Here is a 25216-nt window from a genome sequence, read left to right on the forward strand (position 1 = left end):
TGTGATGTGACCCCCTCTCTCTCTCTCTCTCTCTCTCTCTCTCTCTCTCGCGCTCTGTCTCTCTGTCTCTCTCGCTCTCTCTCTCTCGTGCTCTGTCTCTCTCGCTCTCTCTCTCTCGCGCTCTGTCTCTCTCGCTCTGTCTCTCTCGCTCTCTCTCTCTTGCGCGCTCGCTCTCTCTCTCTCTCTCTCACGCTCTCTCTTGCTCTCTCTCTCTCGCTCTCCCTCTCTCTCTCGCGCTCTCCCTCTCTCTCTCTCTCTCATTCGCTCGCGCGCACACACACACACACACACGATGCGCAAAACTCCGCATTTGAACAGTCAATAGCAAATACTTAAACTAATAACAAAACAACCCAAACCTTTAACACTATTCTTTTGCTGCCATGCAAACACTAGTATTTCCTTCTGGGAATGCAAATCTAGGCATAATTCAATGCGGGAAATGTAAGGCATAATGCCATAAGTTTGCATTCTTACATCACTCCAGTTGCCCACTTTCCAAAATGCATTCCTACTGACGAGATCTCGTGCATTCAGGTTCCCGTAGTCATCCGTGGTGGTCACCGTCTCTGGCTTCAGCCTGCTTGTTTTAGGCACATTACCTTTGCTGGGACTGTTTGGTGTTTGTGAGGCTTTTCTCAGTATCTTCACTGTAGGAACAGTTGCTTGTGGACTGTGAGTATTCAAATGTGGCACTTTAGGGTTAGGGATGGTATTTGGTTCATATGAGTTTGTTGTTTTCTGCAACACTGGGGATGTTGTCAAATGATCATTGTATTGGGTTCTACTAGTAGTGGCTGGTTTTGCTGTGGGGATGTTAGTATGCAATGGTGGGACAGCAGATGTGGAGACTTCTTCAGGTGTGCTGGTAAACATGTCATCCTCATGTGCCCTTTCTTCTCCGGTTGGACCTTCTACTATGTAATCATAACCCGGCGTGTAGCTTTTATCCGGACGGCGTAGGTCTGTGCTTCCCTCCTCGTCCTCAGTATTTGTTGGAACCCATCCAGGACCACCTTTGCGATCATCCCTCACCAGGATAAAGTCTTGGTCGTCTTCATGGATTATGTCAGATGTTGTGGATGTTGGGCAAGTGTTGGTCGTAATGGTAGTAGAGGTGTTTGGAGGCATGATAGTGGTGCTATATCCTGGTGTTTGGGTCCCGGGGGCCTGCGTTGGGATTTTAGGAGGGACTCTAGGTCGGAATCGTGAACCCGTCCATCTGTTAGTGGACGAGCAGCTCTGGAGGTTACAGAGGATCGTGGAACGAGGTCGATTGGCAGGGTTGCACCGGCCGGGTTGTTTTGCCACACACTTGACGACTCTTGACTTTATCCCTCCATCGCAGGACAGAGAGCACTGCGGGATGACACGCAATCATAAGTTTGGGTAACACAAAAATTTAATAATATGACAATGCAACTAATTACTACGTATGAATCAGGGCTGCATGATTTGGGGCACATTTCTTCTGAAAAAACAAAAAAACTATTTTGCCCACATTTTGTGATTATACATCAGTATGGCTATACATTTTTATTATTATTATAAAAAAATAAAAATAAAATACTTATTAAAAACAAAATTAGAAATATTGCTATTGTGATATATCACTGTAAAAAAATACATTGAGTATTTTAGAAACAATATAATAATTTTACATTACAATTGTGAAATTACAATACTAATATTTACGGCTGTCTTAACACAATGTTGTGCTTCTCTCTAAAACATTCCAGGTATTCATTTACTTAATTAAATTGCAGCATTTGCAATAATCGCACTAAGCCATTTAGAAATTTCGGTTTTATTTTGATTAATTGTGCAGCGCCGCTATGAATATGTACATGCACGACTGAGTTTTGACAGACAAAAGATTTTCATTGAACAACTAACTTGAACTTCGGTCTCTTCCTCACACAAGGCTATTGCATGACTTCAGAAGTTTTGAAGACTTGAAATAATGCACAAATCATTATATATATATATATATATATATATATATATACACAAGTTTTATGAACAGTTTTATGACGTTTACTGTGGTTTTTGTCCTTATGAGCGTCATAGCTCAAAGTAAGTCAAATTGTAAGAAAAAAGTCATGAAACAAAATGAGGGTAAGGAAATGATGACAGAATTGAATTTTTCAGGGTGTTTAAAATTTGTTTAAACCCTGAACAATTCAAAACAATCTACAAAACATGACACGGAGCCACTAAGAGGACATGGTGATAGAAAAATATTAGGAAAAAGGAAAAATTATATTTCAATTCATTTGTGTTTGAGGAAAAGCAATCCGTTCCCCTGTCAAACTTTGCATTCGCTTGCAAAACATTTGCATTCCCGTTTGCCCACAAAAGATCTGAAATATAGTCACACCTCATTACAGTATTTCCATCACAAAAGTTTTACGAAAAAACGTTTCTCGAGGGAATGCATACATTTTGTGAACAAACGCAAACGTTTTTGAGAGTGAACGCAATGTTTCTTGAAGGAACGCAAAAGATTTGTGAGTGAACGCAATGTTTCTTGGGGGTGCACAAAAGTTTTATGAGCAAATGCAAAAATCTTACAAGCGAAAACAAAGTTTCTTGGGGGAATACAAAAGCATTGAAATATAATTTTCCCTCCTCCCATTTTTTTTATCATCACCATGATGAATGTAAAGTACATTCACCAGGTTAATTTATAAGAAAACTACCCACCTCGCTCCAGTTCCCCACAGTCCATTCGGACCCACATGGTACGTCTCGGTTGCAAGGTACCACAGATTTGGGTTTGAGAAGCTGCTTACAGTCCCCAGGGTGAAGAACCCGCTCCTCTCCGGCCACAGTCCGCACACACAGAATAGTGCGCTTTTTCACTCCGTTTGGACCGCATGTAGCCGAGCATGTCTGCCATCCTCCCACCCACCACCTGAGGTCAGTAGTTTAGGTGCACAGAGCATTCAGTGCAACTATTGGCATGTAGGAATGGAATACTAGCATACTGCTGACTACATACTCCACAGTATACACTAATACCATTCAAAGGTTTGAAGATATATATATATATATATTTTTTTTAAAGAAATTAATACTGTTATTCAGCAAGGACTCATTAAAATGATCAAAAGTGATAGTAAAGGCATTTATAATTTTACAAAAGATTTCTATTTCAAATAAATGCTGTTCGTTTGAACTTTCTATTCATCAAGTTATTCTGAAAAAATATAGTCCACAAAACCATGAAGCAGCACAACAGTTTTCAGCATTGATAATATTAAGAAATGTTTCTTGAGCAGAAAATCAGCACATTAGAATGATTTCTGAAAGATCATGTGACACTGAAGACTGGAGTAATGATGCTGACAATTCAGCTTTGATCACAGCAATAAATTACATTTTAAAATATATTACAATAGAAAACAGTTATTTGAAATTGTAATAATATTTCATAATTTGACTGTTTTTACTTGGTGAGCTTGGTGAGCATAAAAGACGTCCTCAAAATTATTTCCAAAAAACCCAAACTTTTGAACAGTACTGTACGCTCTTTATGGCCTACTATTTTATGTGAAACAATATGCAATAGGCAAAGTTAAAATTTCCTATTTAAAGAAAATAAATAGCATTTTTAATCTAGGTTTATGTACAATTAAAATAATGAGTCAAGAAAAAGATTTTAAAAACCTCAGTTGATATAATTTCTGGTTCTCCATCACACTGGAAATGAAATGCTGTGCTGAATTATGCTATACATGTAGTTGATCAGCATAGTATACTGCAGTGTAATGATCATTCTGGGAATTATTGTAGGTCTTTTGGGTACTCTATGCATACGGAAATGCTGCATTCTATATGCAGTATACATATTACATACTGGAGATATAATAAATAAGACTAATATGGTGGCGTAGCCATTATTTAGTAGTGTACCTTGCAGGGCAGTCCATGTTCTTGCACTTGCGATGCCTGTCACCAATGTTTGTGCATTACTGTAAACACAATTTTGCTTGTTTTTATAAACGTCATGGTGTCTATAGAGTTTAATTGATATTGAACCCAGAATATTCCTTTAATATATTGCCATATGTAATATGGCATATGTGACCCTGGACCACAAAACCAGTCATAAGGCAAAATTTTTCAAAATTGAGATTTATACATCATCTGAAAGCTGAATAAATAAGATTTCCATTGATGTATGGTTTGTTAGGATCGGACAATATTTGGCCGAGATACAACTATTTGAAAATCTGGAATCTGAGGATGCAAAAAAATCTAAATATTGAGAAAATGTTGGTCCTGCTGAGGTGAGATTCTCCATATTACCGGTCCGATCGTAGTAAAACTTAGTGCCACCTGCCTCGTACTCTCCGTTCCACTGAATTATGTAATTCCCGTTGAGGTAATACTCGTCTGAATCAGCCGCTCGGATCACAAGGAAATTCCCAGCCTCTTCCACTTCCTGTATGAAGATATTCCGAGCTCCCTCAGGGATCAAAACTAGGTCCGTGTAACCTAAATCACATAATCTCACTTGTAAGCCACTTAAAACATTAGTGTACACAAAGACATTCATGTGTACATATCATTTCTGAAATCTAATTTAGTATATAATATATAAATATATATATATAAACATAGAAGTCATGTGTGCTACTCAGAGGCAGGGCTAGAGATTACTAGTCTTACACACCAAATCCATCTTGCTCCACAAAGTTCTCCTTCACAGTCTCACAAGTGGATCCATCACCAAGACAAACGCCACAGCCGTCCTCTTTAGCATTAGAATTGATGCCAAAATCACAACCCACCTCCTGGAGAAAGATTACACATACATCACAGAAATATATTATAAAAGCATGGTTAGTAATTAAATGGACAGTTCACTCAAAAATGAAAATTTGTTTTCATTTTTGGATGAACTATCCTTTTATGGGTGATTTATCTGCATACGGACCTGTAGGTAGTATATCTGGATAATATACACCATTGTTTAAAAGTTTGGGGTCAGTAAGTTTTTTCTTTTTTGAAGAAATTAATACTTCTATTTAGCAAGGATGAATTGAGGAAAAGTGACATTTATGTCATAAAATTGTCTATTTCAAATAAATGCTGTTCTTGTGAAACTTCTATATATCAATGAATCCTGAAAAAAAAAAAAAGCATTTCAGTTTCCACAGAATATTAATCAGCCCTACTGTTTTCAACATTGATAATAATAAGAAATGCAAATCAGTATATTAGAATGATTTCTGAAGAATCATGTGACACTGAAGACTGAAGTTAAGTTAGTGGAACATGTTCCTAGTTAATGTAATGAACTAGACCTGTGTTTACTTGAGGAAAAATTAGTTCATACATCCACTAAAAATGACCAAAACACCAGCTAATTAAAAGACACCGAGCAACAATAATGAAAAAACGAGATGTCAGTGAAGCTCGTGCAGCACAGATACACACACTTGCTTTGATATTTTGATAGATGATTTGTCACTTAAGTGCACTTTTTATACATTACTGTACAGCTACAGAACACAGACATAACATCAATACACCAACGCACACATGAGCACAAATGGGTTGAATGTAAGACATACCCAGCCACACTACCTTGCACACACCATTGACACAGATGTTTCTGCTGTTGTTGTTCATAAAGCAGGGCGTTCCATCTGTAACCGCATCCAACATCTTCTCAGAAAAGGCCTCATCCACAGGCTTGCAGTGCAGCTCACATGGACGCGCTGGGAGAGAGACAGAACAGGAGAGAAAGACAGTGCTATTTACTGTATGATATAGCGAAGCATTTTAATATAATACTGTTTGCGAATGCATTTTACCAAAACATTTGATAGATTTAATATCATGGAGAACACAAAAAAGTACAATGGGATTACATAGAAGAATATATACTGCTGTTCAAAAGTTTGAGGTCTGTAGGACGTTTAAATGTTTTTGAAAAAAGTCTCTTATGCTCAACAAGGCTTCATTTATTTGATTAAAAATACAGTAAAAGCAGTAATATTGTGCAATATTATTACATTTTAAAATAACTGTTTTCTATCGCAATATGTTTTAAAATGTAATTTATTCCTGTGATGCAAAGCTGAATTTTCAGCATCATTACTCCAGTCTTCAGTGTCACATGATCCTTCAGAAATCATTCTAATATGCTGATTTGCTGCTTAAGAAACATTTATTATCATTATCAATGCTGAAAACTGTTGTGCTGCTTAATACTTTTTTTTTTTTCAGGATTCTTTGATGAATATAAAGTTCAACAGAAAGCATTATCAATGCTGAAAACTGTTGTGCTGCTTAATACTTTTTTTTTTTCAGGATTCTTTGATGAATATAAAGTTCAACAGAACAGCATTTATTTAAAAATAGAAATATTTTGTAACATTATAAATGTCTTTAATGACACCTTTGATCAATTTAATGCATCGTTACTGAATAAATGAGTATTAATTTCTTTAAAAAACAAAAACAAACAAACAAAGATCTAACTGACTCCAAACTTTTGTATGGTAGTGTAACTTTTTTGTAACCCTAAGACCCAAAGAAAAAAAAAACACAAAATTTATAATTAATTGGTATTGTTACCATGCAAACATCAAATAGTATTTAGGCTATAATCTACGATCCAAAACTCACGCTGCACTCCAACGGCTTAAACAGAGCAAACAACAATGACTAAACACTTGTGTCAGGAATCCACACACCTCTAAAGCTTGCTAATAAAAGTGGGGCGTTCTTGAATGTGAACCAACAAATTCTATAAAATTGTAAGCAGTCACGTGTAAGAAGTTTTATGTTAATGTCAACAGGCCTCAACCCGCCGCAGCGTGCATTAAAGGTAGGGTATGTAATTTTTCAAAAACACTTAAGAAAACTGATTGGGGCCGAATAGCAAAACAAACATGTAGCCAATCAGCAAAAAGGGGCGTGTCTAGTCGTGATGTGGAGGAGAGAGCTTTCAGTGCATGGGACGGACATTAGCATCATATGACCCCTTTAACACAGTATCTTGGCTCAGCTGTTCAACTGTAGAAAGCACATGTTTTCATCTCTCAAGTCTTCAGTGCAACTAACGTTAAATGCTTTACATTTGTGTAGTCAGTTGTGTTTATTCAAACAGTACTTGAGAAAAACAACAGTTGATCAACTAGACTTTTTCCAACTTCTGAAGAAAATGCAAGCGATGTAAAAGCCACGACTGCGATGCTAGGGTGTTCGGGTTCGGGCTTGTTTGATGATAATCAGAAATGTTTCTTGAGCGGCAAATCAGCTTATTAGAATGATTTCTGAAGGATCATGTGACACTGAAGACTGGAGTAATGATGCTGAAAATTCAGCTTTGCATCACAGGAATAAATCTCATGTTAAAATATATTCAAATAGAAAACACTTATTTTAAATTGAAATGATATTTCACAATACTACTTTTTTTTGTATTTTCGGTCACATACAGTAAATGCAGCTTTGGTGAGCATAAAGAGACATATTTCAAAAACATTAAAAACCTCACCGACCCCCAATTTTTGAACAGTAGTGTACATTTTGATGACCACAAATATTGATTTCATATCAAGCACATATACAAATTTGAATGCAATATTTTGATGCATGTGATGCAAAGTGATCTTACACGAGCTTGCAACAGGTATCCACTCGTAGAGTTCATTGTGGTAAGGCACAGTGTTAAATTCACTGCACTGCATCTCTCTAAAGGAGGGATGTTTTCTGGCACACGGCTTCGTGTTGCAAATTCTGTAGCGCTTCCGCTCGCCTGTACAATATTTGCCTCCAAACTCAGGTCTGAACATAGAAACAAAAATCATGCTACAGATCATGTTCAGCAAAATGTACAAGAAAAGACAGAGAAGGCGGAGGGATTGAAATTGAAGAGACTCAAAAGTGGTTACTTAAATACTTAAAATGGTGTGGTTTTAAGACGCTAGTCAATTTATGAGAGAGCCTAGTTACAGGAGTGCCCTCTAGTGTATTCTGCTGGTAGTACAGCAGATAATGGGCAGAAATGCACTCAACTTCACCTTTTATTTTGAAGTATGACAAACAAATAATTTGATTAGTAAATTTTAATTGTTTATATACAGGTGCATCTCAAATTTTAATATATATATACAGGTGCATCTCAATAAATTAGAATGTCGTGGAAAAGTTCATTTATTTCAGTAATTCAACTCAAATTGTGAAACTCGTGTATTAAATAAATTCAATGCACACAGACTGAAGTAGTTTAAGCCTTTGGTTCTTTCTTTTGTGATGATTTTGGCTCACATTTAACAAAAACCCACCAACTCACTATCTCAACAAATTAGAATACTCCATAAGACCAATAAAAAAAAACATTTTTAATGAATTGTTGGCCTTCTGGAAAGTATGCTCATTTACTGTACATGTACTCAATACTTGGTAGTTTTCCACGACTAATTTATTGAGATGCACTTGTATATATAATTCAGCTTTGTCATCACAGGAATAAAGCACATTTTAAAATATATTCACATAATAAACAGTTATTTTAAATTGTAATAATATTCACAATATGTGAATACACACACACACACACACAAAATATACTTTATAAAAATATTGATTTCTTTAAAACAAATCTTACCATATAGTTACAGTATATTTATGTATCTACATAAGCACATTGATATTAAAATATTGTGGTCTGTAAGAGTTTTAATGCTATTAAATGAAGTCTATAATGCTCACCAAGGCTGCATTTATTTGATCAAAGATGCAGTAAAAACAGTAATATTGTGAAATATTATTACAATTTTAAAAAACAGTTTTCTATTGTAATATATATTTAAATATAATTTATTCCTGTGATGCAAAGCTGAATTTCCAGCATCATTACTCCAGTCTTCAGTGTCACATGATCCTTCAGAAATCACTTTTGATCAATTTAATGCCTTCTTGCCAAAACCTTACTGGAAAAAAAGAATGAATAAAAGAAAAGCACTAAAAGGAATAATGAACAGAAGCAGCAGTAGAGATTGATGTGTACTTGGGTTGGTTGCATTCCCTGTCCGCTGACTGGACGCCGGCTCCACAGGTACGAGAGCAGTGAGACCAGGTGCTCCAGGAACCCCAACCTCCATGCACTGTTTCCGGTAACTTCCCTACAATCACACACTCACCAGAGATACACCACTGACACACATAAACACACAGTTAAATGCATAGTAATACAAAACGTTTTTCTTAATGTACAGTAAACCTCTCGTACCTTCTCAGGTCCACACCTGGTTCCGTCTATCGGCGAGTCCAGTTTGGAGCGGCAGGATCCATTTACAGAGCACCACAGAATCTGACACACATTCTGGAACCAAAAGAGCCTGAATTAATGGCTTGACAACCTGAAGATCCCCTTTCATTATTAGAGACAACGAAATATTTTAGAACCATATTTCATTCATCTTGAATGCACTCCTTACTTCCACTTCTGAGCAGAAGGTGGCGTTGGGTCCGTACTGCAGCTGGCACTGGTGCTGGGGGGTGTATCGCACTCCAGGTGCTGCCAGCGGAGAGCTGAGGTCTCTCTTAGATGGCCGGTCATCCAGACAGAAACCCCAACCACGACTGAGAGGATAACAGAGCTTTATGAATGAAGATCATAGTATGAAATACTCAAAACTTAGTGGTACGACGTAAGATATAAAGCATGCAATTACATGTTCCTGTACATGAGTGTGTGTTCTCACTCGAGAAAGCGTGTGATGTACTCCTTGCTGCAGGAGGACCAGGTGAGAGGAGAGGAGTCGTAGTGGAGCTGACGGGACATGATGAAGGGATGCCTCCCGACTAACTCACAGTCATTCCCTTGACCGTCATGATGGATTCCAAAACTACAGCACAAAACAAGGTGATGTCACCTTTTTTCCTTTTTAAACATGCAGTACCATTTAAAAGTTTGGGGTTGGTAAGACTTTCGAAATGTTTTTTTTAAAGAAGTCTCTTTTGCTCATCAAGGCTGCATTTATTTGATAAAAATACAGTAAAAACAGCAATATTGTGAAATATTATTACAATTTAAAATAGTTATTTTCTATTTGAATATATTTTGAAATTAAAATGTATTCCTGTGATGCAAAGCTGAATTTCCTGCATCATTACTCCAGTCTTTAGTGTCACATGATCCTTCAGAAATCATTCTGATATGCTGATTTGCTGCTCAAGAAACATTTGTGCTGTTTGATATTTTTATGTAAACTGTGATCAATTTATTTCAGGATTCTTTGATGAATATAAAGTTGGAAGGAACAGCATTTATTCAAAACAGAAATTTTTGGAACATTATAAATGTCTTTACTGTCACTTTAATACATCTTTGCTGAATGAAAAGTATTAAAGGGGTCATATGATGCGATTTCAAGTTTTCCTTTCTCTTTGGAGTGTTACAAGCTGATTGTGCATAGATAAGATCCCTGAAGTTGCAAAGACTAAAGTCTCAAAACCATAGAGATATTCTTTATCAAAGTTAAGACTCTGCCACGCCCCCCTAAAACGGCTCATTCTAACACGCCCCCACATATCTACCCCACTATGTGGAAATATTTGCATAATCCCGCCGCAAATGTGCACGCAAAGAAAGAAGGCGCGGTTTCAGTAACCGCAGTTAGTGTTGAAACAGCATGTCAGGGAGACGCTGTGTGTTTCAGTGCGAAAGCAAAAGCACTTTATTTGGATCACTTACAACAGAACAGCAATGCATTTTATGGACGACCGTTTCATGAACCTAGGAGAGGAAGTAATTCTGACTTTGCTATGACAATCTGGCACTTCTGAATCAGCTACTGTAAGTATGTTTTGTTATTAGTTTAAGTATTTGCTATTGACTGTTCAAATGCGGAGTTTTGCGCATCGTGTGTGCGTGCGCGCGTGTGTGTGAGAGAGAGAGAGAGCGAGAGAGTCACATCACAGTAGAGTCAGCTGTCTTAACCGCGGCTTGTGTACTGCATCATCACTGCGTCTGTCACGCGACTCTGTTGCCCTTTCGGGCTCTGTCTTTACATTTATTTTGAAAGATGAAACTCGCGATTATGGTAAGCATCATATGACCCCTTTAACCGTGGCTTGTGTACTGCAAACACATATTCATCACTGTGTCTGTCATGAGACTCTGTTCCCCTTTCGGGCTCTGTCTTTACATTTATTTTGAAAGATGAAGCTTGCTATTATGGTAAGGGGCGTTACATTTCCGACGCGTGCTTGTGGTGTTTGGCCAATCATAATGCACTGTGTCAGCTGGCCAATCAGAGCAGACTGCGCTTGTCAAAGGAGGGGGCTTTGTAGAAAACGAAGCGTTTGAGAGAGGCGGGGCATAGAGGACCTACAATAATGTACAGTATTTGAAAAATAATGTGTTTTTTGAACATTAAAGCATGTCAACATATTCTGTTACACCAAATACACAAAATAATGATCTTTAAAAAAGCATCATATGACCCCTTTAATTTATTAAAAAAAAAAAAGGATGCTTGAAAATTTTGGAATAACATTCACCAATGAATCATGCAATATAACACCAGATATGCATAAGTGAATTAATGTAGTCACATTTTTTGATAAATGTAACAGTTTGGTGTGCAATGTACATTTTATTTTACATTTATTTTATTTTAAAATGTTGCATAGGAATGCCACCCAATTTTCATGCCATTATAATAGTAAAATGAATTATATAATATTTAAAAAAGATATTATAAAGTATTTTTCAATATGTATTATATTCTAAAATGCTTTATGCATTTTACCAGAAAATGCATTTGTTTTTCGATTTCTGTTCAACCACATAAGACTGTGACATTTCCACCATAAAACCACCGGATTATCTTTTTTTAATAAAAAATGTTATTAATATTTCAGAGTGTCATCTTGTAAAACAAAAATTTTTCAGTTTTTAAAGAAAAAAATTATCTTGGCATGAACATTGAGCCTGAGGTGGGAAAAATGTGACCTTTCCAAATGCTGAATGGAAAATGAATGCCATATTTAGGCACCAATGGCACCATTTAATGAGACTGACCCACACAGACATACCTGTGTCCGAGCTCATGAGCGATGGTGAAAGCGACAGGTAGCCCCGAGTCCTCGTTGATATTACAGGAGCGATACGGCTGACACATGCCCGACAGGTGAGACAAGCCCAGCGTCTCACACGGCTGATTCATGCCTGCGCAGATATCCTTCCTGAGAGGAGAGATCACATCAGGTCAGACACAACACAGCACAACAGCTGCTTTGATTCTATTTATAGGCTACTAAAGTCATGCTGCAGGGGTAAAAATGCTGAAGAAGAGTTATGGCAGGGGTTGAATTCTTAGTCATTTATTTGGCTGTGTTCAGCATGCATGAGCTCTGGAGAATCTCAAAGCCTTGGACACAGAACATGGTGAAGTCATTCAGTCTGTGGTGTTCTGGGTTGAAATGAGAGCATTTAGGGTCTGTTAAATGCTCAGAGACAAACAGCTCCATTACTGCAACCAAGAAACTGACATTTATGATAAATGAGAGTCAGCGGGTTCACATGTGTGTTTGACAGCACTTTATCTTTTGGTAATGGTATTATTATGCAAATGGTATTGTGCAGTTGTTTCAGAGGTTTATTCCAGGGTACTGAGGTTTATTCAGCAATATTAAATAATTTCATGGACTTGAATAAATGTAGTTAATTTAAATGAAGATATTTAGATATTATTATTTAGATAATTTAGATGTTTTGTCAACAGACAGCTGATTTTATAACCATATTATAACTATAACCATAAGAATGTATATATTTGACAAGAATGCATAGACTTGACAGTAATGAAATATTAATACAATTTAATGCTAACTGTTTTCCATTTCAATATATTTAAAATATATATATTTTATTCCCATTGTAGAAGGTGAAGTTTTAGCATAGATTACTCCAGTCTTCAGTGTCACATGATCCTTCAGAAATCATTAATATAAATATTAGATTTAAAAAAATGTTTAAAAAGAAGTACTAAAATTACTAACACTAAAACTGAAATAAAATATATTTTTAAAACAAAAATGAATAAAAATGACAATAATACATAACAAAATAACTAAAATTAATATCAAACTAAAAATATGATTATAAAAATATGATAAAAAGCTAATACAAAAATGAATTAAATATATAATAGTATAAAAATAATACTATATATATATATATATACAGTATATATATAACAAATAAATTAAATATAAAAAAAAAACATACAAATAAGGAAAAGATATATATATGTATGTATATGTACAGTGTGTATATATGGGCCAGGGTGTTTTTACCGTGTGATGAGTATAGCGACATCATGGTGTGCAGGATGAGTGTCACTTTGAGGATTGAGGTTTTTTTGCCAGGTACAGAAGCTGTTGAGAGTCGTATCAGCGTGGTGAATGATCTTCAGCCCTTTCTGAAAACACATAAAAGTAGTAGTAAAGTAAAAGCAGTAATAATATCCAGTAACCCTACTAAAAAAAAAAAAAAAAACGGCATATGTTGTGTTTTGTGCATATGTTAACAAGCATAACCAGCAAGGTGTCCATGTTTAACCAGCACTAACCAGCACAGATCATTTTGGACCCCCTGGAAACTCACGATGGTCTAAGACAATCTGTTCAGCTAGGAAGGACTGGATGTAAAGCAAATTATGCCTTGATTCATATGTACCTCCTCTCCGTGTAGCAGAATAAGCCGGACCAGTACAATATGGATAGCATTACCAATGCTGGCATCGTGAAAAATTCCAGCCACCTACAAAAAAAAAGTGATACAAAAGATTTATATATGAAAGTCAGAGATACAATTTATTGAAGTTTATCAAGCTGGTCTTTTCTATACAATGAAAGTCATATGTTGTGTTCAAGTCATGTCGGAATGACGTATTTACGAGTTACGCACATAAACACCATCACAAAGTCGTAATTGCGAGTGGGAAACTATGAACGTTTGGTACCACTTTATTTGGATGGTCTTCTTTAGACATTCTTTTGATTATAAGTAACTTTGCAAGAGCATGTCAACTTATTCTACTAACTCTAACCCTAACCTAACAGTCCACTAATACTCTACTAATACTCTAATAAGAGTTAGGGCCAGATTAACAGTTTGCACCAGCGCAAACCCTCTTCTGGCATTAAAAATTGTCAGGATTTACTAAAGACATGCAATGAAACAATAGTGATGAAAAGGCATGGACATAGTTATTTTTACAGCTGACCATATTGCATATGCATTTGTAGGAGTTTCCTTTTCAGACGCAAGTATTTAAATGAATCATGCAAGATGATTTACTAAGGTTTGCAGTGGTCAGTTTTCTGGTATTTGCACCCTTATTTAACACCCCCAAAAAGCATTTCTTAACCCAATTTGCGCCTGTGTTGCTAGTGGATCACATGCACCAGATTATCATCGACTTTGCTTGTCTGCGACCCTACGCTAATTTGTGCTGCTCTTGGTAGGTTGTGTTGGTCATTATGGAAACGATCCGGCTGCATCTGTGTTCTTTAATTTGCACGCTGTCAGTAAATCACCCGCAAAACTTCCAGTCCCGTCTGCGATTTTATGGGATTGTGCTCTCACGCTAATTTGCCCTGTTTAGTACATCTGGCCTTTGGTTGACGTTTATTTGCAAAGTTACTTATAGCCAACAAGGGGACCATCAAAATAAAGTGTAAGTGAACTTTCTTTAAGATGTGAGTTTCCAAGTTGGGGGTGTCTGTGAAAAATATGACGTGTGCATTAGATGCAGCATCTGTATTGACATCTAAATTGCATCTACAAAATATGATAGTATTGTACAATTACAATGCATAACAATTCAATTTATAGCACCTTCATAAATTGAACAACATAAAAAAGCAAAAACACACTGATGCATTCTTTATTCATCATTCTGTAGAAGTTAAAAAATCTTGCTTAATTTTATGCATTGCCATCACTGACCAAAGTGACTTGAGTGCACCTGACATCGTAATTACGACTTACCAACTTGTAAATATGAACTTTCCAGAAGTACTTGAACACACTTACCATGTTCATGATGGTAAAGATGTAGGACTCAACGTTTCCACTTCCATGGTAGTCCACAAGTTTGGAGTCGCCCACCACCATGGTCTCCACCCAACGCTCTTTGCTGATGGAGCGAGGGGAGATCCTCCGTGGTCGTTCCCACTCTCGATGCGGATCGTGATTACGATCCCCACCCTGCTGGCGCTGCTCCTGCTCCCAGCGCTCTCTCTCCTGCTCCACCTGCTGGGAAAACTCAGAACCATCTGCACCGGAGACACACACACACACAAAAATGAGGTCCCCAAAGTAAATTTTTTTTTTGGTGAAGTATCATTTTATTGATTTTTAGACCTTTGACCCCACAGGGACTATGATGAATGCTGTGTGCATCAGTGCTACGTCGCCGCCTGATTGCACTCCAGGCTGGACTCCGGTAGATCACATGTGGGTGTCGTGGATGAGTGACGCTTGGGGTGTGGCCACGGACCGGCTCGATCAATAATGGCCCCTGCGGTAAATTTAACAACCCTCTCTATAAGAAAAGAAACAAGAGAGTTTAAAAGTTTGAGGGCAAACCGAAAGAAATTAATACTTTTATTCAGCAAGGATGCAATAAATTAATCAAAAGGGACATTAAAGACATATATAATGTTACAAAAGATTTCTATTTTAAATAAATGATGTTCTTTTGTACTTTCTATTTATCAAACAATCCTGAAAAAATGTCACGGTTTTCACAAAAATATTGTGCAGCATGACTGTTTTCAACATTGATAATTATAAGAAATTAAAGAATAATAATTTTATTGAGCAGCAAATTCAGCTTTGCATCACAGGAATAAATTACATTTTAAAATATATTCAAATAGAAAATGGTTATTTTAAATTATAATAATATTTCACAATATTACTGTTTTTGCAGCATTTTTTTATCAAATAAAGGCAGCTTTTGAGTATAAGAGACTTCTTTCAAAAACATCAATATCTTATTTTTTTTAACTCTAGTGTGTGTGTGTGTATTTTAGATTCAGATTAATTCTTTATTGTCCTTGATATTGGAAATTTATTTTCACAGACTGTACCAGAAGCAACATTCAGCACACATAAAACACACATACTGCACACATATATACACACATATTACTCAGAGGTGGCAGCAGCATCAAACACAGTGTTAATTTAAAATTACACATATTGTGAATTTAATGCTCTTACAGCTGAGGGCACAAATGAAGCTGATGAAGTTTGGTTATCATGGCGTGATGCTGAATCGTATTGAAGGCAGAGCTGAAGTCTATAAAAAGAATCCTGGTATAATAGCCAGGAGAGTCCAGATGTTGAAGAAGAGGCATGCAACAGCATCCTCTGTTCCTCTTTTAGCCTTGTAGGCAAACTGGTAAGGATCCAGCTGTGGGGAGACGACCGGGAGGATGATGTTCAGTAACAGTTTCTCAAGGCATTTTGCTATTATGGAGGTAAGTGCTGCCGGTCTGTAATGATTCAACTCAGCAGGGCGGAGTTTCTTAGGGACAGGGATGATGGTTGCTGTTTTCCAGAGGGTGGGGAGATTTGCTTTCTGTAATGACTCATTGAAGAGTGAATGGAGAACAGGAGAGAGCTCCATGGCACAGTTCTTGAGCAGCCTTCCAGTGATCCCATCTGGGCCAGGGGCCTTGCCAGTATTGCACCTCCTAAGCTGATGATAGACGTCTCCCACCATGAGGAGAACAAAATGTGGCTGCTCAGGGGTGGGTAGGCTCCTGAGCAATCTTTCACACTCAGAAGTGCAGTTCAAAGTATCAAACCTGGCGTAAAAGTTGTTCAGGTTTGTAAGTTTCTCTCACTCAGTTTAAGTCTATCGAATTTTTCGCCTATTTTATCATCCCCCAGTTGAAAATGGCACGTCCAACAGCTTATAAAAATTACAACCCAAATCTTCAACAAGCCACACGATTTGCAGTATCATTCATGTCTGTAGTCCATTAGTGGTTAATACTTAAGGATTAGGGTTTGTTGAAATCGTTTAAAGTAGTTTGCACTGTAATAACACTTCAGGTGTCAAGGCTCATTAATAAATCTTTTGTAATGTTATACATGTCTTTACTGTCATGATCAATTGATTGAACTTTTGATCAATTTAAATTCAATCCTATAGCATCATTGTTATTTCTTTAAGGTTAGGGTTTTGAACAAACGTATGTTTAACCCATGTGTTAGCCTCACATTTTAAGGGTTAAATAAGGTTGCACATTCACTCTTTACAGTCTTCTTAAAGTGTGTGTCCATATGTCTTGGACTCTGAACGCTTCAACCCATGAGATTTCATCTGGCAACTGAAACATCTCTGAAATGTGCCATTTTTCTCTTATCGCCATGTTTTCTTGGAGATGCAGTGAAATCCCAGCTTTACGGGAATGAGAATGACTCTCGTGATGCACTTCATGCACTCGTTCACCGCCCTGTAAAATGAATCAGTCCCACAGGCCAAAAACAGGTGTGTGTGTGTGTGTGTGTTCAGCACAAACTAAATAAACCGTGACCAGAAAAAAACATTCCAAATGTTTTGAAACTGGGCTGCACATAACACAAAACAGATACTAGAATTTGTGGAAGGGCAGAGGAATACACCATGAATTCTCCAGGGAGCCAGAGACACAGTGATAATATTGACTCAGCCGAGTCGATCATCCACAGAGTCTAAACAATACTAACCACTGCAACATGCATGTCTGTGATACACAGCTATGGCATGAGACTCTAACAGCACTCTTACGCATGTCCTCAAAAGAAAGAAAAATCACAAATTAGATCTCTTTGCTTCTCCTAGACATAAATGAAGAGTAAATATTTAAAGGGGTCATATTATGCGATTTCAATTTTTCCTTTCTCTTTGGAGTGTTACAAGCTCTTGGTGCATAAAGAAGATCTGTAAAGTTGCAAAGACTAAAGTCTCAAATCCAAAGAGATATTCTTTATAAAAGTTAAGAGTCAACCACGCCTACCTAAAACGGCTCGTTCTAACACGCCCCCACATACCTACGTCCTGCTCCACAGATTTTGTTTTTGTGATTTACTTTAAAATAATTTTCAGATTTAAAGGTTTTTCTTAGAGTGAAAATTGTTTCAAAGTAAATTTTTGTTAAACATTTTCATGAATAATTACAAAGAAACCACAAATAATACTAAATTAAATTAAAGGTGAAATTTTAAGTAGAAAGACAGTATTTTCTTGAAAAAACCTATGCCAAGGATCTTTGCTTACAACTTCGAAAAATCTTTTTTTTTGTTTTACAGTGCAGTAATCTCAAGTGTCTCCTCTAGAGTTTCAGAGGATATCTCAACAATGTCTTAAACTGTGCTCAGATTTGCCAAGATACCAAAGTCTGCCATCAAAATTCAGAGATCAGAATATGAACTCAAAACATTTCTCATTGAATACTTTCAAAACCAAACAATCTGACCTGCTATACTATTATTGTATGTCAACAAGTGTCTCATTTGTCTATTTCTTGTTTCTCCCGACATGCATCTTGAAAGAGGAACAGTTGAATTCTCATATGTCCTAACAAAAATTATTATTTTAAATCTCTCATGCTACAAAAAAGTACCAAGATTTTTGAACATGCATCATGGCAATGCCATGTTTTTGGGCCCATCACCATGATAGTACTATAGTACTCTTTGAAGTACCTTGGATCAACATTGAAATACTATGGTATATGAATATGAACTTGAAATCATTAACTATTAAAAGTACCATGGTATTATTGTAACGCCCCTGTGGACTGTTTATTGTGGTTTCTCCCCCTTTTGTTGGTTTAGCCCGTTCAATCATTAGTTAATTATCCTCAGTGTGCTCACCTGTCTGCCCCTCGTTATCAGCCCTATAAGTTCCTGTCTCGTGTATTGTAGTATTGTCGGTTATTGTGAATGTTACCCTGAGTGTGTGTGTGTCATCTACCCGTATCTTATCATCTGATGCTGTAACTGCACACAAAATACCATGATATATGCATGATCAAATATTACAATTCAGTCAAAATACTAAAAAGTAATTCAAAAGAAATAAAATAAATGTACCATATTAGTACCATGGTATATAAATATTGTAATCATTCAGTTAATATATAACAAAATACTACAAATATTACAATTCTTTTTATATATAAGATGAGATGTCCCATTTTGGTGTCCGTATCAATTAAATTTAAAAGTGTTTTTTATACAGAAGGCATATGAAATGCAAACAAAGTGTCTGTTTTAATGTTTCAAATAACTTTTGTGAAAATAAAATGTTAAAATATGGATGAAAAATGTTCCATTGATATTCAATGTAACCAATATATTTATATAAAAATCAAACATACTTATTTTGACCTGTAATTATTAAAATATATATAAGAATAAGTGATTGTATTAAATTTAGTTATATTTTAAATGATAAAAAATACAATTAAACAGGACACATTCTAATATACAGAGAAAAAAAATTAAGCTGTAAACGTTTCATCTTTGACCCATATATATATATATATATATATATATACACACACAATATAATAACAACTGTCATTTTGCTGCCAAAATACTTTTTACACAAGCAAAAAATACATTTAATTCATCTCCGTCTTTTGTGGGCCCGTCCTCTCTTTCTCTCTCCTCATCTGCTCCTCACAGCAGAAACGTGAGCTTTGGTGTTAAGGGGCATTATGAAAACAAAAGCTGAACTGCTAAATACAGAAGCCATGTGTGTGTCGCTGGGCTTCCCGAGTTCCTGCAGGTTTTGGTAGGACTTCAAACAGGATATATAGGCATTCCATCTTATGTAGGGGACTTCAAACTACAGTATAGCACTTCAAAACCAGCTGTACGCTTTCTGGAGGGCAGGAAGAATGTATGGATCTAATGACTAATGCAGAGTGGGTCAGTGACAGGTAGTTATGGTTATCTGTAACTGCTCTGGTTTGAAACAAAAGTTGAACAGGAAAGGAGTTAACATAGTTCAGTGCTAATGAGGTTTTCACAAGGACCATAAACCAACAGTAAACAATCTTAAAGTTCAGTTTATTGTGCTATGAAATGCACCGCATTACTAAAATACTTTCTCCCATCCTAGATTAATGTGTAGAGATGACTATAAGTAAGAGAATACACACAATGGCTCTGCTTTCAAGATCATTCACTGTTTAAATGTTTGCCGTTAGTAAGATTTTTAAAAATAAATTAATAATTTTATTCGTCAAAAATGCATTAAATTGATCAAAAGTGACAGTAAAGACATTTATAATGTTACAAAATATTTTATTTCAAATGTTGTTCTTTTGAACTTTGCATTTATCAAAAAATTTATCAATTTCTTCAGTTTTTTAGAATGATTTCTGAAGGATCATGTGACACTGAAGACTACATTAATGATGCTGAAAATTCAGCTTTGCATCACTGGAATAAATTAAATTTTAAAATATATTCAAATAGAAAACAGTTATTTTAAATTGCAGTAATATTTCACAATATTACTGTTTTTACTGTATTTTTGATCAAATAAATGCAGCCTTGGTGAGAATAAGAGACTTCTTTCAAAAACATAAAAAAATCTTACAAACCCTAAACTTTTGAACAGTACTCTTTAGTTTGTTAAAGCAGTCCGAAATGTCAACGTTCGGCTTAACCAATGGCTTGGGTTTGGGGTGGGACAACCTGATTGGATAAAAATAAAAGATGGTAAAAGTAATTACCACAGTCAATGTTTTTGCAAAATAATGGTGATCACTATACATTCTCCTTGTATGAAAAAAAGGAGTAAACATTTTTTTGTTAAAATTACAGCATGATGACAGAATTTTTATTTTTGGGTAAACTATTCCTTTAAAGTCCCCATAAAATCAAAATTAAAGTTTTTTGGGTGTTAGTATCAATATGTTAGTCTTAAGGTTATCTATAAGGCAGTGTGCTCCAAAACAGTGACAAAATTTGCATTTAGAAGATATAAGCATTCAAAGCTTGCAGTTCGTCACTTCCGCCAAAACGGCTCAACGATTTTTTTGACGTCACATCGTACTTCAGCTTCTCATCAAACTTTCTGTCCAATCAAATGCTCTCTAGAATCCGAAGCGCCCGCCCCCTACACTATAAAATAGTGAAGCCGCTGCTGAAATCGGTCACTTGTCCACAGAATTAGTATTTTCTGTACAGTGAATGGCACGTAGTGCACTATATAGGGGACAGGGAACGATTCAAACTGTGTAAATATGCTTTCCATTGAGGAAAAAAGAAGTCTGGTTTGGCGCTTTCGCGCTGTGTCCCGCTAACACACACTCTGCTCCGGTCCAGAGACACGATAGCACGGAGCGGATCACATGACCGAGTCGGCGCAGACCACAAAATGTATCGGAACTATTTGAATTCTACACAGAATGCTATATTTTACAGCAATATGGATGGGATTGTGGCTGGCATACCCTGTCAATTGCGGCTTTACGGAGCTCAATGGCTCTGAACGGCTCTAGCCCAAGCTGTGATATAAACGAACGCTATTGGCTATTTTAAAAATGGGCGGGGCTGCTTGATATGTCCCGCCCTGTCTTCCTGTTTCAGTTAAAATGACGTCAACAAATAGAGTAACGCTGCGTGTTTCTAAGCATTTCAGGGGACCTTTAAAAAGCTTTACGGAGCTCAATGGCTCTGAACGGCTCTAGCCCAAGCTGTGATATAAACGAACGCTATTGGCTATTTTAAAAAGGGGCGGGGCTGCTTGATATGTCCCGCCCTGTCTTCCTGTTTCAGTTAAAATGACGTCAACACAGAGTAACGCTGCGTGTTTCTAAGCATTTCAGGGAACCTTTAAGAACTACAGGAAACATTCCACAAGCTCTGCAAAGTGTAGTTTTTGGTCACTGCTCCAACACCAAATGCACAGCACAAAACATTAGCACATTGTTATTTTTTTAAATTCGTGCATGTTGGCAGGGCATAAACACACTAGACTAATCAGTTGCACCTCATTACATTTTAGTTTGGTCACACACATGGCAAAGAATCCTGACTTTATCCACTTTAAAAAGCAAAAGCACCTGGCATCGTCTCAACATCCTGCACAACAATATCGCAGAGGACTATCTGTCTGTTATTTTCTGATTCTTCCATTAAACAAGAATCTGTCTCTGAGGAGTGAATGCATACAAGTTAATGGAATCTCAGCGTAGTAGCAACAGAAACTAACAGCGAATGTTTGGAAGAAAAAAATAACACGAGAATGCAATGAAGCGCTGTTGATTGACATAAATGCGACCTTACAGGAGGAGCATGCATGCTCGGGCAATGACTGACAGACAGAGAAAGCATTTAGTGCAGGTACTGCATGCATACTTGTGCAAATTATGCATGCGTCTAATAAATCAAAGCTCATTTTAAAGTCCAGAACTCTTTCCTGTGCTTTCACCAACAACCGATTCCCTCTGCCTCTCTTCTTTTCCCCCTTTGCAACTTTTTGTTCAATTGCCAAGTTAGAATGAGTCATGTTATGTGCTGACACACTGACCTGGTTACAGTTCTTCTCAAGTTCCCCACTTTTTATGAGCATCCACTCTGAATAACAGGCTACTGTTGGATCTTATTACATGGCTCTCTGATCGGTCAGTCATGGCTTTCTGCAGTTAAATATTGTTGTATAATAATGTTTAATAGTATAATTGACTGTTTTGCCACATAACTCATTTCCAGCTCTTTTCTTTCTTGGATTTGAAAATCATTTGAACTCAGATCAATATTTCATGTCCATTCCATATGTGGCATAATTTACTGTCAGACGGTCATTATCTGAAAATATAAACTCTTTCAGATCTACTCTGCGGACACAAGATACAGTCGGCCAACATGCTGCTGTTTCTTTGCAGAGTCACTCTGAGGGCCAAACACTGACTTCTTTTTGAAAACAAATCAGGGGCCAAAGAGTCAAGAGTCTAACAGGCCAGTCAATGTCGTTCCAGACAGGCATTTGTTCAGTCTGGGACCACCAGGTTTATGAGAGCTATTCACTAGCAGTGTTGTTATTGTTAACAAAAACTAAAAATTATACTATCAGTAATTGAAATAGAGCTGAAATAAAATAAAAATCTAAATATTAGATGAAAAACTCTAAATATTAAGTTGAAAAAGCTTAAAAATGTAAACGAAATATATTCTTTTTTTAATGGTTAAGTTGAAGAACTATAATAACTAAAACTGAAATCAAATTAAATGAAAGCTACATACAAATATTTAAAAATATATAAATGTATATATTTAATAATTATTATTATTACTGTATATATAATATTTAATAATGATATATATTTAAAAAGCACACAAAATTATTAAAACATAAACTAAAATTAAACTGAAGACTGAATATATAAAAAAATAAAAGCCAGGTCAAAATATTAACTAATATAATAGTATACAAATAATTCTAAAATAACATTGTTTAATGTGGGCTTCTCAAAGAAAGATTGTTATGTTGAACTTACGTCGACATTAACCAATAGATGATATCGGATGAAAAGAAAAGTTTTTCAGAGAAAAACAGATGTTTTCTTTAAAATAATATGCACTGATGAATTAAATCAGGAATATGCATTAAGAAAGTAAATAAGGTCAATTTTGATGTTGACATTAAAGAAATAGTTCACCCAAAAATGAAACTGTACTCATCCTCAGGCCATCCAAGATGTAGATGAGTTTGTTTCTTCATGGGAACAGATTAGGAGAAATTTAGCATTACATCACTTGCTCACCAATGGATCCTCTGCAGTGAATGGGTGCCGTCAGAATGAGAGTCCAAACAGCTGATAAAAACATCACAATAATCCACAAGTAATCCACACCACTCCAGTCCATCAATTAACGTCTTGTGAAGTGAAAAGCTGCGTGTCTGTAAAAAAAATCTGTTCCAATGAAGAAACAAACTCATCTACATCTTGGATGGCCTGAGGGTGAGTACATTTTCATTTTTGGGTGAGCTATTCAACCAATGACAATATCTGCACTACCGCAAGTACAGTAAGTGAATTCACACCAGAAATGAATTGCATGATACATAAAAGAAGTGACAGATTAAGTCAGATAATTCTCACCAGTCCCTCACAGGTGCTGATGGCGGCGGTTCCCTGCTCGTTTCCATCCATTACCGTGCCAATAAGGTGGCAGGCTAGGTTCCAAGATGTTTGCGACCGCTTTTCTGTTAAACTCCTGTTGTGTTTCTTCAACACATATTCGTTGGAGAGCAGATTGTCATTGGTGGTTAGATTGAGAGTGAACTCCTGACCTTTGTAGTTGAGTTTGTAAAACACTCGCCTCTCTGCTGAATTCAGGTCCCTCTTATGTCGCCTGAAGTGATGTGATAAAGAGTATGAGATTAACTTCCCATTCCCGTCCACTTTTTCAGGATGATCCACATAAAACTCAGACTGCTGCTTGATGAAGAGCTCTAGAAATGAAAACAAGAAAATTCTCTGTAACTCATTAATAGTATTTCACTTTAAGTACTTATTACAGCAGACAATCTTTTTTGGATCTACACATCTTCTGGGTGAATCTCACAAAAAACATCAAGAAATATCATATTTCACCCTAAAATTAATATATGTGTGTATATGTGTGTACAATACAATTTTTGTTTATTTTATAAATACATGTGTATTTTATTCATATGTGTGTGTGTGTTTTTTTATTTTACATTACAATATTTTAGGTGGAATTCGAGATGGAAATTGATATATTCAAAATATATACAGCCAAAATGACTGATATGTTGATGCACCGACTACCTTCTATTACAATGAACAGCTGTGCAAGTCTCTCAAAATGCATGCTATACAAGATCATAATGAAGTAAAAAAAATGACACATTAAAGGGGTCATATGATGCTGCTAAAAAGAACATTCTTTTATGTATTTGGTGTAATGAAATGTGTTTATGCGGTTTAAGGTTAAAAAAACACACTATTTTCCACATACTATACATTATTGTTTCTCCTCTATGGAGAAACTCTGTGATTTTTACAAAGCTCATCGGTCTGAAAAGCGAGGTGTGCTCTGATTGGCCAGCTATCCAGTGCGTTGTGATTGGCCGAATACCTCAAGCGTGTGACGGAAATGTTACGCCCCTATCATACTGTGATGCAA

General features: G+C 36.3%; 1 protein-coding gene across 1 annotated transcript in view; it reads right to left on the bottom strand.

Annotated features, from left to right (window-relative positions):
* The window catches only part of LOC107750303 (A disintegrin and metalloproteinase with thrombospondin motifs 12-like), a 30906-nt gene that overhangs the window by 4522 nt on the left and 1168 nt on the right, over positions 1–25216 (bottom strand). Inside the window, 17 exon segments of the mRNA XM_016565622.1 lie at positions 478–1359; positions 2707–2917; positions 3919–3977; positions 4148–4503; positions 4682–4802; positions 5599–5732; positions 7640–7809; positions 9035–9180; positions 9257–9349; positions 9465–9609; positions 9732–9875; positions 12070–12219; positions 13333–13457; positions 13715–13798; positions 15077–15318; positions 15407–15587; positions 24166–24518. Of these exon segments, the coding sequence (XP_016421108.1) occupies positions 478–1359; positions 2707–2917; positions 3919–3977; positions 4148–4503; positions 4682–4802; positions 5599–5732; positions 7640–7809; positions 9035–9180; positions 9257–9349; positions 9465–9609; positions 9732–9875; positions 12070–12219; positions 13333–13457; positions 13715–13798; positions 15077–15318; positions 15407–15587; positions 24166–24518 (3596 nt within the window).

Source organism: Sinocyclocheilus rhinocerous, unplaced genomic scaffold, assembly GCF_001515625.1.
Source record: "Sinocyclocheilus rhinocerous isolate Xijiao unplaced genomic scaffold, SAMN03320098_v1.1 scaffold181, whole genome shotgun sequence".
Taxonomy (NCBI): domain Eukaryota; kingdom Metazoa; phylum Chordata; class Actinopteri; order Cypriniformes; family Cyprinidae; genus Sinocyclocheilus; species Sinocyclocheilus rhinocerous.